The sequence below is a fragment of the Triturus cristatus genome, chromosome 4_1, assembly GCF_964204655.1.
Source record: "Triturus cristatus chromosome 4_1, aTriCri1.1, whole genome shotgun sequence".
Taxonomy (NCBI): domain Eukaryota; kingdom Metazoa; phylum Chordata; class Amphibia; order Caudata; family Salamandridae; genus Triturus; species Triturus cristatus.
This window is the reverse complement of record NC_140585.1, coordinates 155372460-155389717: the sequence shown is the minus strand read 5'-3', so window position 1 is coordinate 155389717 and position 17258 is coordinate 155372460. Positions and strand designations below refer to the sequence as shown.

The window sequence follows — 17258 nt, the reverse complement described above, 5'->3', positions numbered from 1 at the left end:
TACGACTTCCTCCATAATCTTTCGGCCTGTCTACAGGCCCTCTTAAGAGATGCCAAGGAAGTGTCATACCAAGGGCTCGGCTCCTTCCGGTGACACTTGGACCAACACATAGGAATCAGAGAATCGAGGGCACCAGATATCCACTCACAGAAGGAATCGTATCCACAATCGACCTCGGTGAGCGGACCTAAAGGAACCTTCTCGAGCTGATGGTAAAAATCCTCCAGTCTTAATTTGTTCCAGTGTCGTTTAAGAACAAGTCTATCCTGAGATAGAAAAGGAGAGTCAGACAAAGAGCATGCCGTTTTCACCAGCATGTGGTCTGTCCAGACCAACTGGGAGGAACCAAGAACTCTGAGTCCTTCTAGATTTGTGAAGAACGGGTCAAGAATATGACCACCTTTATGTGTGGGGAAAGTAATCATCTGCGAGAGCTGTAAAGCCTCAAGATCCGCCAGAAAGCTCCTAATAGAGGGTAAAGAAGGGCAGTCCAAATGGAGATTAAGATCTCCCACAACATTAAAATTTGCGCATCCTAGTGCCTCTATGCTAATATACTCAGGAAGAGCAGCCCTAAAAACAGAGTCACAGCCCGGAGGCCGGTAAATTAATAGCCCAGAGAAGGTAAACTGGTGACTAAACGCTATTTTAAATAGGGCACCCTCACACCCCAAAAGTTCAGTGGCTTTCCACTCGCAGGGATAACACCGTTTGGTGGCCATCGCAATACCTCCACCTCTAGTCGTCCGATTTAAAGTGAAAATAGCATACTCTGGGGGAAAGGCTAGGTTAATTGTCGAGGAGTCAGAGTCCTGGAGCCACGTTTCCGTCAGAAAAAGCACATCCGGCGAACCATTAATAAGAAGGTCGTAAACCTCCTGATGGTGCTTTACCACAGATCTGACGTTTAAGCTCCAGATACTCAGGTCCCGTTGTCCTATCCTCTTTATAACAGGCCCCAAGGAGTGTATAAAAGAGGGGGGTTCCAATGACCAAGCACCACACCTACAATGATATGGACCACACAGCAGGACTACAGGCGAAAACTCGCAGCGTGTACATCGGTCCCGAAGGGCCAGTAGATCGGCCCTACTATAAGTTCTCAAAGGTGTACTCATAATGGCCAGGTCCAGAGTTCTGCCGCGAGCCGCGCTTCCTTAGCGCGGACGGGCGCAGACGGGCAGGACTCTGGCACGACTCAGGCACAGCGAAGGCACGCCCACTGCACGTAACCGCTGCGCGTTGGAGGGAGCTTTAAATAGGCGTCCCTCCACTCAGCCGGAGCGCTAGACCGCTCGTCAGCAACACCCACCCAGAGTGACCACCACTCCAAGATGGCGCCCAAAGTGACCACCACTCCAAGATGGCGCCCAAAGCCAATACCACCCCAGAGACCGGACCCGCTAAAACAGCGGTGAAGGAACCGATTAGAGTGCAGATGAGGGGGTTACAATAAATCCTATTAAAATCAGGGCAAAATACAACTAAGAAAAGCACAAATAGTTATAAGGGTAGCTTTAAAAATAATAGCGCGGTATTGAGGCGCATAGCGCGATGCAAAGCGCGAGTACCTTCTCAGGCTTGGTGTTCTCCAACAAGACCCTATTCTTTGACACTCCTCAGGAAGCGTGGACTTGGGCCATGGAGGAAAGCCCCCTGTGGACCAACGACCAAAATCCATCACCCAGTGGTGCGGAGGGTGGGTCTGCCCGACCGGAGATCCCCGGCCCCCGGCCTCAGCGCAACCGCTCACATAGGCGCCGTGGCCAGAGGCGAGCCCGCTCGGATTCCCTGCTCGACCCCTCTCGGCAGCCGATGCCGCTCCCTGGAGACCCCTGGTCGTGAGGCGGTCTGGCTCCTCTGGCCGCCTGGACCCTGGGAGTGCCTCGCCACGGCCTTCGCTGCTGGACCTCCCGGAAACAGATCTCTCACGTAGCCCGATGCTTCGCAGGGATCCCGCATGAGCTCGTCTCTGTCTGCCAGACCCGGCTCCACAGCCAGAGGCGGCACATCGGCTCATCATTGCTTCAACTCCCGATGGACTTGATTATGCACATCCTGCTATGAGGAGGGTTCCTCCACATTTCCCCATTCCAAAGCGTTTTAGTTTGGTCTTTTGTCAGTTTTTCACTGTTAGGGCGACAGATGCTTCTGTTCCTGAAGTATAGGGTGGGGTTGGGGGTTGGGTTGGGTGGGGTTGGGGGTTGGGTTGGGTTGGGGTGGGTGTACCGTTGTCCCGAGTTCTATTGTTTTTATTTTTTTATTTTTTGCACCAGCACTTCTGCCTAGCTGCTACACGAGCATGCAGTGACTGACATTGTAACACTATGCCTATTACCCCACACACTTGTAGCGCCGCTCCCATTGCCCGTGCCAAGTGCTCAACCATTCGCCCGGCCTCCCCATGCCAGACGGTCGTTCCAGAATGACATCACTCCATGTTATGTCCTGGAATGTCAACGGCCTCTTAGATAAGGTCAAGCGCACTGAAGCCCTATGTTATGCCCAGTGACACACGGTGGATTTATTGATGCTTCAGGAGACGCACCTGGTAGGCAACCATTGTCCCTATCTGGCACGCTATGGCTATGGTGGGATTTGGCATTCTTCCCTTTGTGGCGCGTAAAGTGGTGCATGACCCGGGGGGGTTACTTTGTCATCCTGGAAGGGACCATTGGGAGCCAATCCTTGAACCTGATCGCTGTGTATTCCCCCCCTCTCTGCTGTCCTCCACACTCCAGCGTCTTACCCCTCCGGTGGCTGCCTTATCTCTGGTGACGACTGTTGTTGGCGGGACTTCAATGCAGTTATGGACCCGGGCCTTGACACTGCTGCGGACCCTTCCGCCTCCCGAGTTTCCCAATCCACTCTCCTCTCGAATTGGGCTGCGTCTCTGGGCCTCGGAGACACCTGGAAGCTCTGGCTCTCGACCTCCCTTCTATACACTCAGACATCAGCCTCCCACCACACGCACTCCCGACTGGACTATTTCTTCCTGCCGGCCCTGGACTGTCAGTCAATCCAGGCCATCACCATCCTTCCCAGGTTATCAGATCATTCCCCGCATCCGATCTGGAGGCTGAACGCCTGGTTTCTCCAGGACAAAGATTTTAGGAAACACATAGGGGACAATCTCCACTAATCAGGGCTCGGTCTCATCTCCTGGTACTCTGTGGGAGGCCACTAAGGTCACCATCCGTGGCATTGCCAAGGGCCAACTTAAAGTCAAATGTACGAAGCAAGATGCTTGTCTCACACTTCTGGAGACCCAGACTGCTCTGCTTGAGGCCCGTCCACCAGGTGAGGGAACAGAGGCCCAGGATCGGAAATTGGCGTTTTTGAGAGATGAGATTAAACAGGCCTCCCTGGAGTCCACTAAGCTACTATGGAGGTCCTCCGTGGCGCGAGTATATGGCTGGGGAGATAAAAATGGGAATCTTTTACATCGCTTAGCCACCTATCCTATGGCTAATCGTATTATCTCTGAGGTGGTTGATTACCACGGGGAGACCCAACTGACCCCTGTGGCGGTGGCCCAGTGCTTTGCCTCGATCTGTGCTTCTCTCTACTCTGCCCAGCCTCCAGACCTCACACTCTCAGAGCTCCTCCTGAGAGAGTGATTCCCTCTTCCGCGGCTCACTGACACTGAGGCGGAGGAACTTGATCTTTCGATGACTCCGGAAGAGATTAATGATGTTATCTCCTGCATGGCTGTGGGTAAGACACCAGGACCGAATGAACTGCCTCAAGAGTTGTATGCGTCCTACCGAGATACGCTGCTTCCCCACCACCTAGAGATGTACCATGAAGCTGCGGACCATGGCTTCTTCCGTCCGGAGCTGGATCTGGCCACCATTGTGGTGATTCATAAGTCTCAGCCGCCCTCAGCCCAATGCTCTGACTATCGCCCCATCTCCCTCATTAACTCAGAGCTTACAATATTTGCCTCAGTCCTGGTGAACCACATGCGGCCTTATTTGGATAAATTGGTCCACCCGGACCAATGTGGTTTTATGCCCTCCTGGGGAACCATGCACTGCCTCAGATGCCTCCACCTCGCTTGCGAAGCGACAACAGCTGACCCCTTATCTCTCTTTGCTCCTCGTGGACTTTGAAAAAGCATTTGACTCAATTGATTGGCAATATCTGGAGGCAGTGTTGGGCCCCCTTTTTGTAACTTGGTTAGGACGCTCTATTGCAGGCCACGATCCCAGGTGATGGTCAATGGTGCCCTTTCACACCCCTTCCCTATTGGGAGGGGCACGAGACACGTTTGCCCCCTCTCTCCCCTCCTTTTCACGTTAGCGATGGAGCCCTTTGCTTCTCTCGTTCGCACTGATCCACTTCTCACGGGATGGCAATGGCCCGGCCTGGCAGAGGACAAAATCGCCCTCTATGCTGATGACATTCTGATATTTTTGTCAGATCCATCTCAATCAGGGCCCCGGTGTCTCCGTGCCCTACGCCTCTTTGAACGAGTCTCCCGCCTCCGTCTGAACGTTGCCAAGTCAGTCCTGGTCCCCCTCCATCTATCAAGAGAGTGCTTTGATTGGCAGTCGTCGATTCCTCTTCAGTGGCAGTCGTTCAAGTATGTGGGGATCTGGGTGGCCCTCCTTCCCGATCTCGCCTGGTCTCTGAACGTCACTCCTCTGGTGAAACGGGTTTGTGCTGACCCCCTTAAATGGAAAGCGCTACTACTAAACCCTATGGGCAGAATAGCCGTTTTTAAAATGATGGTACTGCCACGATTTCTCTATATGCTCCAGAATACATCCCTCTCCTTTTCGCTGTCATGGTTCCGGGAAATGGATGGTTTGGCCACTAAATTTTTATGGGGAGGTCGGAGACCAAGGCTGGTCCTCACTCAGTGCAGGATACCGCCCTTTGATGGTGGACTGGGTATGACTAATCTGTTTTTTTATTATTTTTCGACTCAGCTCCTTACCATACATAATTGGTTTAATGGTGGCTGTTCGGACCCGGCATACCGCTTGGAGCTGCATAACTTGGGTTTCTCCAACATTCAAGGGATGCTATACGGGACTGCTATATCCCAAGCTTTGCCTGAACTCACGAGCAGGGTTCTCCTGGCCTGGCGGGCTTCCCTGTGCCACACCCGCTGGTCGGGCAAACTGACCCGATAAACCCCATTATGGTGTGGAACGTGGCTCAGAGATGTTGACACCCTTTCTGGCTTCAGAACCTGGGATCTCATTGGAATTTCACAGCTTGGGGATGTCCGGGGTGGGAGCCACATACGTGATTTCTCCGGATCTGCAGGCTCGGTTCTCCCTCCATACCTCTCAGTTTTATTGCTACCTGCAGCTGCGCCATGCCCTCCACACCAACATCCCAGAAGGGACCTCCCTACCCAAATACAGCCCACCTGAAGCCCAGGTCATGAATGGCGATCTGGGGAAAGGGGGGATTTCCCACATCTATTGCTCCCTCACAAATAACACCCCAACTCCCTCTCCCATCTCCGGGGCAAGTGGGAGGGCTGTCTTGGACCCCTGGGCGATGCTGATTGGAGAGATGTGCTGATGGCCCCCAAAACGGTCACAGCTTCAGCGCGGCTCTGATTAGTTCAAATATACTACCTTCACGCGGCCCACTTCATGCCATTGCGACTTCACCGCACTGGGCCTGACCTGATGTTTCTTGTCCCCGCTGTGCGTGCCCCCAGCTGATTTTTACCACATGGTATGGCTTTGTCCTGCAATCACGCGCTACTGGGAGCTGGTGGCAGGGGAACTTACGGAGGTTCTGGGTTGGGAGATCCCCCTGAGTCCGATGAACATACTCCTGGGCATTACCGAGAGGCTGGACGGAACAAGAGCCAAGAAGCTATGAGTAAACACGACATTGATGGTGGCTAAAAGGGATATTGCTGCCAATTGGCTGAACACGACATCTCCTTCACTGGCGCGCAGGAGTGGATTGGTGCGCCGCACAGGAGCAACTGATGGTTTTGGCCCGGGGCGGTCCCAAAAAGTTCCGACGGGTATGGGGCAACTGGGTTGGGGAGGTAGAAGATTGAACATTCCGGATGACCAATTATGGACATGGGTGAGGACACTGCTGCTGCTGCTCATATGTTAAATTGTATATGCTGGGGTCTTAATTTCTTGTCACTGTTATGCACTGCTCACTGTACTAAGAGCTGGTATTGTTTTTCTTTGTTGCATTTTATTAAAGTAAAAAAATTGATTATCAAAAAGAAAGCAGGAGAGAGCACTCAGAAAAACAGGGGAAAGGAAGAGGAGTGCAGTGAAAAATGGGGCAAAAGAAGGAGAAAGCAGTTCGAAAAATGGGGAGGAAGCACAGTGGTGCAGCAGCATGGTAGAACTGGGCCTGGGCCTGCACAATTGGGTCGCGTTGCAGCCTCCATTAATTTGGTCCTGGGAGAAGGGAGGGGCGCTGGGAGGCAGTGGGTAGGGCTAGGTGGGAGACGGGAAAAGAGGCAGCAGGCAGAGCATACAATGAGGAAAAAAAATAAGAAGAAGATGTGATAAATGTGGGAAAAGCAGGAGAAGTAACTCAGACAAACAGGGGAAAAGGAAGGAGAAAGCAGTGAAGTGAAAGTGAAAATGAGGCAAATGTGGGAGAAAGAACTCAGAAAAATGGGGAAAGGAAGGAGAAAGCAGTGAAAACGAGGCAAATGTAGGAGAAAGCAGACATGATACTCTGAAGGGAGGCTATGTGAACTCTACATACTGTTCTGTCAAAAATGACACAAGTTGTACTAAAAGTTGCTCTAAATGCTGCATCAAAATGATGTGATCCTCCATTATTTCACTTCAGTTCTGCACCTTCTAACTGAGCACAGATGCATCTTCACCCTGCATGCTTGTAATCCAGGGCCATCCACCTCAAGACACCCAATTACTAATCTGAGAGTAGTCTATCTCAGGGGAGAACTTGCTTTGAGCAGCAACTGCCTTTTCCGCCTTCACACCCCCAACTTTTAGAAAACTAGGAGCCGTCTTGTTTTCTTCCTTCCCTCAGAGCTACAAAAGGGGTCTTTATTTACCCACTTTAAAGTAGAGCTAAACGCATTGCTATTAGGCTGCCATTTCTGAAGAAACCATGGGTCTCTGTGTTGCTGTCAGAAGTGTTTCCTGATAGCTATGACCATTCTAGAGTGGAAACCAGTAAATTAGTAGAACTTGTTGTTGAAATTATATTGTACTTTATCATTAACAATCAGTTAGCTACAGTGTGTGTATACTGGGGACTTATTGAACTCTCTTCCTCTTGTAACTATTCCGCTAAAACCTTTCAACTAAGAATTATGTTACTTTCCGTATCTAACAGAAATCCTGATTTGTGTTGGATATTAAATCGCACCGTAACACTTTGCACCAGGTTTGCATCACAAAAGTAATGCAAACCTGTGGCAAATTATTTATAAATATGGGCCTAGCTGTACAAGATGTCTTGTTTTACATTGCTTAGGATCCCCTGCCTTTTATGGGTGCAGATGAACAGCACTCTACAACCCATTCTGGGCCTGGCACATGTCTAATCAACAATTACACATACGTGAAATAGATAAATAAATAAAAGCAGGGAGCTGAGATATTTATCGAATACATTATTGATAACATTGTGAGGCAGGTAATATATGGAAGGTCATTAGCAGAACCTTTTACTAGTTTTGTGGAGCACTGCATTACTCAATACAGTGGATCTATCTAAATAGCTATATTTTTGTAATGATGTTTATAGGCATTTGATACAGTATATCTGGTGTATCTTCTCTGATCCTGGTAAGATTCTTAGTAAAACTGTGTGTATTTTGCTCCCTGTAGCCCTTGGATTGCCAACTGTTTAATTTGTCCCACTGGGGCTCTAGGAAGCTTCCAATAATGAAGTGCATTCCATAAATACTGCAAGAGCTGCCAGGATGAAGCAAACCATCCTTGTGAAGGGTGCACGAGGTTCCTCTCAGTTTACCCATGGTCCTGCCTGGTTGAGGCTGTGCTCACACTGATTAATGCAGAACCTGCAGCCAATCATGGTTTCTATAGAGGCAACGGGTCCATCTTCAGCCATCATGACACGCTGGCCGTGGTACGCCGTTTGTGAAACGGAAGATTCCTGTGCTTGAACTGGACAGAGATGATAACGCAATGTGTTTTTTCCTCGTTTTTCTTTTCCCATTACAGCTGTTCTGTAGTCCCGCCACCCACCTGTATGCCTAAGGAGCAACTTTACTCTCTTTGATACGTAAGCCCTTGTTTTTATTACTATTCTTGTTTTTATGACTACTCCTGTGTGGTATTATTATTGGTGTTGTTTCCATATTTTAAATGTGCCAAGGCTTCAACGTGATTACAGTTATATCGTAGTAATCCTGCAGGTCTATTTTCACTTGACAAATGGCATAATTGAGTAGATTCACTCATTTTTTGCATAATGGATAGGAAGGATTTACATAAAGTTTTGATTTCCTTTCATGAGTTTTCAAACACCGGTAGTTATGGAACATTGTCAGTGTGCAAGCCAGTCTTCTAAAAACGTTATTATAACAGTTGTTTTTGTGCCTTTGACTTTTCACTCAGTCTGTAGGGAAGCCGCCATACGAAGCTTTGTTTTTGAATTGAAAACAATATATGCACCATATACATTATTGTGTTTCCTTACAGATATCCTGAGGCCTTTGTGGAGTTCTCGAGGGCCCGCACAGAACCGTGAGTGTATCCGGTCTTTTTGCACCTGAGGTTAGGGTGAGCCTTAGCGAGCTTACACCGCCAAGGTGCTATGTTGTGTTTTTTCTCTATAAGGTCCTGAAGAAAGCTTTGTTAATAACGACAATAAGGTGAAACATGTCGACCAATATAATATCTACTTAATGGGATGTATCTGGCCATTTGCAGTCAGTTTTAGTCATCCGTCACTGTTTTTAATAGTGCCAGATTCGTCATCATTGGACGAATCATTGGCATTTTTTAATCTCACAATTTTTTCTCTTGTCATACACGAGAATCTCATCAGTATGATATTTGCGCTCCGCTTTAAGGAAGCGTCGAAGCACACCAGAGGTGCAGTAGGCACCCCTGGTGGAACCCTATGATGAAGCATGTCACCGACTAGGTCGGTGAGTGAGGGTTCTACACACATATCTGATTGATTTGTTTGTGGCACTTTATAACATACAAATAAATATATATATATATATATCTTTCAAAAGCCTCCGCGCTCAGAAAGGCACTCCACGAGGAAATGTTCAACTGAACCTTTATTAAAGCAAGCGGTTTGAAACGCCCAAACAATTCATGTCCCTTACGCGTTTCGGTGCACACCTGCACCTTAATCATAAGGTTAAAGCAAGTTGGAAACAACGGCATTGGACTACCACATATTTGACCCTCTTAGGTATGTGTGCTCCAGTGCACAGCATCCTGGGAGCGGTAGTCCCGATTCTTCTCCTTTGGTGGAGTCCGTTTTCACAACAAAATTTAATCTGCCAATATCCAATTTAATTTCATCGCCCTCCAGTGGGCCTTAGGCTTGAAAAACCGCTCCCCCAAATTTCGGATTTCCTCGTGCTGGAACAGGCTGCGACAATGCACAGCCACACAGACCTTCCTTCGATCATTAGGCGGTGCAACTTCCCACGGCTGGAGCTGCCGTGTGTAACATATTCCAAAAGCCTCCGCGCTCAGAAATGCACTCCACGCGGAAATGTTCAACTGAACCTTTATTAAAGCAAGCGGTTTGAAACGCCCAAACAATTCATGTCCCTTACGCGTTTCGGTGCACACCTGCACCTTAATCATAGGGTTAAAGCAAGTTGGAAACAACGGCATTGGACTACCACATATTTGATCCTCTTAGGTATGTGTGCTCCAGTGCACAGCATCCTGGGAGCGGTAGTCCCGATTCTTCTCCTTTGGTGGAGTCCGTTTTCACAACAAAATTTAATCTGCCAATATCCAATTTAATTTCATCGCCCTCCAGTGGGCCTTAGGCTTGAAAAACCGCTCCCCCAAATTTCGGATTTCCTCGTGCTGGAACAGGCTGCGACAATGCACAGCCACACAGACCTTCCTTCGATCATTAGGCGGTGCAACTTCCCACGGCTGGAGCTGCCGCGCTCAGAAATGCACTCCACGAGGAAATGTTCAACTGAACCTTTATTAAAGCAAGCGGTTTGAAACGCCCAACGTGTGGCTGTGCATTGTCGCAGCCTGTTCCAGCACGAGGAAATCCGAAATTTGGGGGAGCGGTTTTTCAAGCCTAAGGCCCACTGGAGGGCGATGAAATTAAATTGGATATTGGCAGATTAAATTTTGTTGTGAAAACGGACTCCACCAAAGGAGAAGAATCGGGACTACCGCTCGCAGGATGCTGTGCACTGGAGCACACATACCTAAGAGGGTCAAATATGTGGTAGTCCAATGCCGTTGTTTCCAACTTGCTTTAAACCTATGATTAAGGTGCAGGTGTGCACCGAAACGCGTAAGGGACATGAATTGTTTGGCGTTTCAAACCGCTTGCTTTAATAAAGGTTCAGTTGAACATTTCCTCGTGGAGTGCATTTCTGAGCGCGGAGGCTTTTGGAATATATATATATATCTTTATATATGTATAGTTTTGCCAATGGTATTTTTTCCTCTTTTTTCTTCTTTTTCACACTCTTTTGTTGTTAAATTTATTACATAGGGGGAATAAGAGTGTGACTCAACCCTCTCTCTCTTGTTGTTTTCATTCTTGAACTGGACAGGTCAGGCCATCGCAGGTGAGGCTGATCCTTGCCCTCTCCTGTTCAGTGAGGTGCCTGGACTGAGAGGCTTGTTTATGAGAGCAATGCATCACTTTTGCTCCGCGTAAAGTGGTACATGCATCACGCAGGGCTATCATTAAGATTTATAAAGCCATACAAAGCCACCTTGCGCAGCTATGAGTGGCCTCATAAACCATGAGTAAGGCGACGCAGCGCAAATCTCTGTGTCGCCTTAATATGCACGCAGGAGGTGTTCCATGGAGGTTGCGGTGGGTTTTCCCACACAACACCCATGGAATTTGACACTGCCTCAGATTCACAAAGTGATGTAAACCTGGGTCGAATCTGTACACCTCAAGAGGTGAGGTGTAAAGATGTGAAATATGCTTATTTCTCCTTGCTTTTCTCCTCTTTCCATGAGTGCTGCATTCTACAGCACACATAGAATGAGGAAAGCACATCATAGGATTATCCTGCCTGCAATGGAGGGACCCTCTCACCATGGTGGGAGGATGCCTACCTTGGTGCTAGGCTGCAGAAACGGCCCCAACACGGGCAGAAAGGACAGGAATGCACTGCATTGGTGCATTACTGCCCTTGCACTTTAGCGTAGGGCAGCACAGCAGCAAGGTGCCTTTCTGCACTGCCATATGCCAAAATGCCATATATGGGGACATGAGGGACCACAGCTTAGGACAGGGGGGGGCAGGTATTAACTCAGACCTGTGTTTTTGAGTTTGAACACAGACCTAATAAAAATAGCAACATTTTAACACCTTTTCTGTCATTTCTAAGAACTGTAACTAACACTGCAGCATTACCAATTTAACAGTGCTCGTTTTGTGCAGATGCTGACTGGCATTAAACAAGTTACTAATGTAAATAGGTAATCTCCATTGCCCTGCATCTTCTTATACGTCACTTGGAACGTTTGCTCATATTACATTAATAAACACTCTAAAGCACTCTTTCTTCTCCCACCACTTCTTTGCTGATGACACTCGGCTCAATTTGAAGGTCTTCTCATCTCAAAGACATTATTCTCCTGATCCGGATTCTCGAACACATGCAGGATTGTATGGCACACCAGCCCCTCAGGGTAAGCTCATCTGCATCAAAATTCACATTGAGCTTACATTTGCCACACAGAAATGTATGCCTGGACTGCCCTAACAACTAGGTACGAAAGCTAGCTAGGGACAACAAGTGAGGGAGGTCTGAAAACTACTAAACACATAAGTATAATATTTGCATAAACTGATCCCAAACTTTGTGAAACCTGCATGTAATGTCGCCTCTAGTAAGGAATGCTTTCTAGCAAAATAAGGTCCACAATTCATGCATCAGGGGACAGTTTACTGATGTTCCATGCTATAATGTTTCCTATCTGTTGAAAGGAAGAGCTATTAAAATCCACAACTTATTTTCATCAACCTACATAAGCAGATCAAAGAGCCCAAAAGGTAATTTAAAAAGGATCGGCTTGAGCCTCTCTTTCCATTGCTGGCTTTATTTCCTATATAATTTGCCTAACCAAAATTGTTTTAGTTCTAAAAAGTGGATGCATGTATTGATAGTCTTATGAAACCTTCAATAAATACAAGTTCCAGTTCATCCAAGTTTGTCATTGCAGCTGGTTGGCAGATTAACCGAGGAGAGTTCTGCATTGATTTCACCTTATCTTGAAGGAGCATATTTACAAGCCCACACGCACCGCCTGAAGGCCACTCTTTTGATGTTCTGGTAGCTCTGAGCCATATCTACGAGGCCCAAAAAGCCATCTACCCGGCATTGCTTTTTATGGTCTCATAGATGTGATGTAAGGCAATGCAGCGCATGTCTCTGCATTGCCTCACACTGAGTTGGAGAGGTGTGCCATGTGCATTGCCATCAGTGTTCCCACTCAATGCGCATGGTATTTGACACATTCCCAGATTTACAACACAGCGTAAATCTGGAAATGTGATAACAACTGTTTGCCTCCCTATAGGAGGCGTAATGATTGGTCCTGTGCAAAAAGTTCCCCCTTCCTGCACATAAATGATTGACCTAGGTGCAACGGAGCCTGCATTGGCACTATTTGTGCACCAGAGGAGTGGGAAAGGACAGTAATGCACCGTATTGCAAAGATACAGCACATTCCTGACCTTTGCTTTTGGCTCAGGACAGCGCATCACATGAAATACCAGTATTTTTAAAGCGCACAGTTACCTCCGAAGTGGTGTCCCGGCGCTGGGGGCCCCCGGGAAGATTAAGTGAACTATTGCCCAGAGCCACATGGTGCTGGGCTAACCTGCTGCTGGCGATCGAACCGTGAACCCTGTAGTCCGGAGTCAGGCACCCTGGCCGCTGCGCCACACCTCTTCCATGATATGCAGCACTGCCCTGCGTCAAATAGTTGTAAATGAGGCCCTAAGTATTTAAAATATGTTTCAATATTTCAATAAATGTGTTGGACAAAATAATCATGTCATCGTGCAGTTTATTAAACCTGACACAAGGTATCACTTTTATCAGTAACACTGAAGCTCACTAACTAGGTAATCTGGATTCACTCAAGTTCCTCATGAAAGAAGCCTTCGAAACACCTATTAATACGCACTTAGCATCAATCATAAAAGTTGGCTATGCCTGTGGTAGGATCTGTGCACAATTGGCATCTTTCAACATTCTTTTATATTTCACAAGTGGAGCTGGTTCTGTCTCTTGGTGGAACACCATCAAGCAGCTGCTTGATAAATCCAGGTTATGCTTCGGTTGATACTGTGTTCAGGTCCAGGCCTGTGATCCTGTTTGCCAACTGTGTTTGTTTATGCATTTTTTCCTTCAAACTACTAATACAAATATACGTTTTAAACAAGAACGTTCCTTCTCCAATCTTAGGATGTTCATTATTGACTAATGGAAGTTTCCCATGTTCATCCAACACCCTTCATCTCAGCCTCCCTCTCGAGATCAGCCTTCAAAGTGCTTCCAAAAGATTACCATATCTTATTGCATATATCCTTCAGGGTCCACAAATCTGAGGTCTCTTTCCCGGATGAGAGACTAATAAAGACACTACTGTTCTTTATTATTTTCTTTCAATAATGTACCTAACTTGCATTCATCAATAGATCCTTTGTAGGACCTAAAGAACAACAGAATCTCACCCACTATTTATTTATTTACTGTGCTTGTAAAGTGCAACATTCATCCCAGAGGGATATCACAGTGCTAATTATAGTTCTCTGTGTTGAGAAGACATTAATTGCAGAGGACCCAAGCATTAAATCCTGATCCGCCATGTTTTCAGCTTCTTCCTAAACCCCGGATGGTCTTTAGGTGTAGGTCTAATGGAAGTTTACTCCATTATACGGCTACCTGGTAAGAAAAGGAGTGACCTCCCGCTCTAGCTTTCTTTGTTTGCCTAGTTTGAGCCAGAGCAAGATTACGTGATCTCAGATCTCGCCAAGGTGAATAGAATTCAACTTTGTCCTGCCGAATTTTGGGGCCAGTCTTGTGTAATGCTCTATGCGCATGGCACAGAAGCTTAAACTTAAACTCTGACGCATTGGCAAACAGTGTAGCGCCTCTGTACATTCTGATGCCAAGTTGAATGCAAGTTGTGCGGGCCTTAACAGTCTTTGAAAAAATAACCCATATGAACTAATTTATTTATCTGAAAACCTAAACACATATAGTTCATTCTTTCACCGCAATTGCACTGAGATGTTGTTGTTTCCATTAACAGTTTTGAAGGAATAGGAGCCCCTCCGCTACCTGCCCACAAGGAGAATGGGCAACTAAACCTGCCTGCCTCATGGGATGACATAGATGGCTCATTGAAAAATAAAACATCTCGGTCAAATGCAAAGTCAAAATCAAGATTATCCCAGTGTCTGCAATGTTTCACTTCGTATATGCCATGGATTAACAAATTAATGCAGAATATCTGAGGCTGTTGACAGTTAAAGCAACAGATCATTGACTTGTCCAGCTGTCACTGAGCATGTGAACACGTACAGCAGGAGACTACCATGATCTTTGACGTAAGTGTGACAGAGATCTAACAGATCCCTTTGTCAAATTCAGAGTTGCTGCTTCCTGAAGATATCCGTTTTTGATGTTTGATTCTCTGGACCTATTATTTCAGTCGCTCATACTTTTTTTTCTCAACATTGTAGTGGTTTCCAGTTGTTGAGCTGTTGCTATTTGTCTTTCTGTTTTTTACAAAAAATATCTGCTTAATAGTTTGCATTGCACTTGTGTAGTAATCCTCGGTCATGTCTTCCATTTCCAGACCTCAACACTTGGCATGAATCCTAATTTCTATGGACATGCCATCTATTTTGCCTTTGATACAGTTCTTAAAGACATGTCTATTTTATCGCACCCAGTTTAAATTGCCACCTTCTTTAGTGTGCCTAGTTCCATGAGTCTCAACTCAGCACCATGCAGCATCTCTAGCTTATGGATAGATGAGTTTTATCTCAGTGTCCACTTGAGAAGACAATATTACCATAAAGTTTTAAATATTGTTTGAAAACAAGTATGATCAGTAGCCTGAGATCCTAAGCAGAGATTTATAGAGAGCTGCAGCTCACAAGTTCAAATCATGGAAGAACCGACTTAATATGTCATTCATTCCAGACTGAAAAACAGAGTAGTGCTATAGAGCAGGGTAAAACTACTGCCTATTATTCAAGGACCTATACTTATTTAAGACTGTGGTGTTTGTTATCTAAAGAAACAATTATCAAATAAAGTTATGAACATGTCTCATTTCCACCCTCATATAGGATCTATGCAGAATGGCCCAGAGGAACACATCCAGTGTCTATCAATTCATCTTGATGGGACTTTCCACTAACGAAAGCACGCAGATGCTCTTAGCCACTCTGTTCATAGTGATCTACATATCTACACTCATAGGAAACCTTCTTATCATCCTCGTCATCAGGATTAATCTTCACCTTCGCACACCAATGTATTTTTTCCTCAGTAATCTTTCTTTATTAGATCTTTGCACCTCCTCTGTCACTGTTCCAAGGATGCTGGTTGGGCTGTTGGTAGGGAAGAAGACCATCTCTTTCTATGGTTGCTTCGCACAGCTTTTCTTCTTCATTTCGTTCACTTGTGCAGAAATATTCCTACTTTCAGTAATGTCCTACGATAGATATGTTGCGATCTGCCAACCATTGCATTATTTTGTTACAATGAACAAGAGTTTTTGCACTCAGTTGGCAATTTGTTCCTGGAGTGGAGGCCACCTTTATTCCTTGTTTCATACACTGTTGGCATCCAGGTTGTCTTTCTGCAGATCCAACATCATCAACCACTTCTTTTGTGATCTCCCACCATTGTTCAATATCGCTTGCACTGATATCTTCATCAATATATTGATGGTTTTCATCACAGGTGGCCTTTTAGGATTGTTTTCCCTGCTTGTGGCCTTCACCTCCTATTCATACATAATTTCTTCTATTCTACAGATCCGATCAACAGAGGGAAAATGTAGAGCCTTTTCCACCTGTGGCTCCCATTTAAGTGTGGTCATTCTTTTCTATGGGACACTGACTTTTATGTATTTACGCAACACATCAAGTTATGAATTGGAAAAGGACAGGGTGGTGTCCATCATCTATGCTGTCATCACTCCATTGTTGAACCCGCTTATCTACAGCCTTAGGAATAGGGATATTAAAACAGCTCTAAAAAAGGCTTTTGAAAGAAAAACTTGAAAATTATTCTGATCACAGGAGTAATACAAAGGATGTTTAATCATCACCCAAATCACTTGAGCAACTCAGACTATAGATGCATGAATAACCCTTCTAAAGATATTGAAAATTCAAAGAACGAGCACATGCAATGCAGAGCACTGAAGGACAAAAAAGTCAAATGCGGTGGGAACTGTAGTTCAAACAGATGAATTTGTATAGCACTCCCTAACCCTGACGTGGAACGATTAGTGTACAGTTAACATGCTGCACTGTAAGAGTGTTGATTTGTAATATAGCCTATGTAGAAACTCTTTTGATTTTGTGAATGATTGGCCAAATTGGTGCTTTTATTAGGACTTAAGTTGCTGCGTCTACGCATGCAGTCCAGGGAAGTAGATGAATTGATAAAGTACACGCTTCTTAAATTAAGCATTTGATTGCCTGAATAGGTCTCTAAATTTTCCCCAGGACTGAAAGAGGGTCACCACAGGGACTGCAGTGGATGCAGGCATTCAGTATACAAGGTCTATGTTTTCATATGGGCAGCTATTCCCTGGGAGTGAACACACACACTTAACCTCAGAGCCCTCATGTCTTACCTCAAATTAATTGTATCTCATTTTACCCTGGGAGTGAAACATGTTTTATCACTGATCCCTTTGACTCTCACAGGCCCTACTTGCACTTTAACGCTGTCTGTCAGTTGAGCGAAGATCCCCGGGGTCAGAGCTATGCTCTACCTGGTCCACCTCTCCAAAGCTCTAACTCTCTGCTATAATAGCACATCATTTTAGAGTGGTCAGCAAGGGAAAGGGTTGAGG

At 46.2% G+C, this 17258-nt stretch overlaps 1 protein-coding gene across 1 annotated transcript; it reads left to right on the top strand.

The window, feature by feature from the left end:
- The first annotated feature begins 15525 nt into the window (after positions 1-15525).
- LOC146853750 (olfactory receptor 1C1-like) lies at positions 15526-16455 on the top strand. The gene has a single exon (XM_085650862.1). It carries the CDS (start codon positions 15526-15528, stop codon positions 16453-16455), a length of 930 nt encoding a protein of 309 aa, XP_085506988.1.
- The last annotated feature ends 803 nt before the right edge of the window (positions 16456-17258 follow it).

Excerpts from the sequence above, each read along its gene's own strand:
- LOC146853750 (XM_085650862.1), top strand. The coding sequence starts at position 15,526 with ATGGCCCAGAGGAACACATCCAGTGTCTATCAATTCATCTTGATGGGA.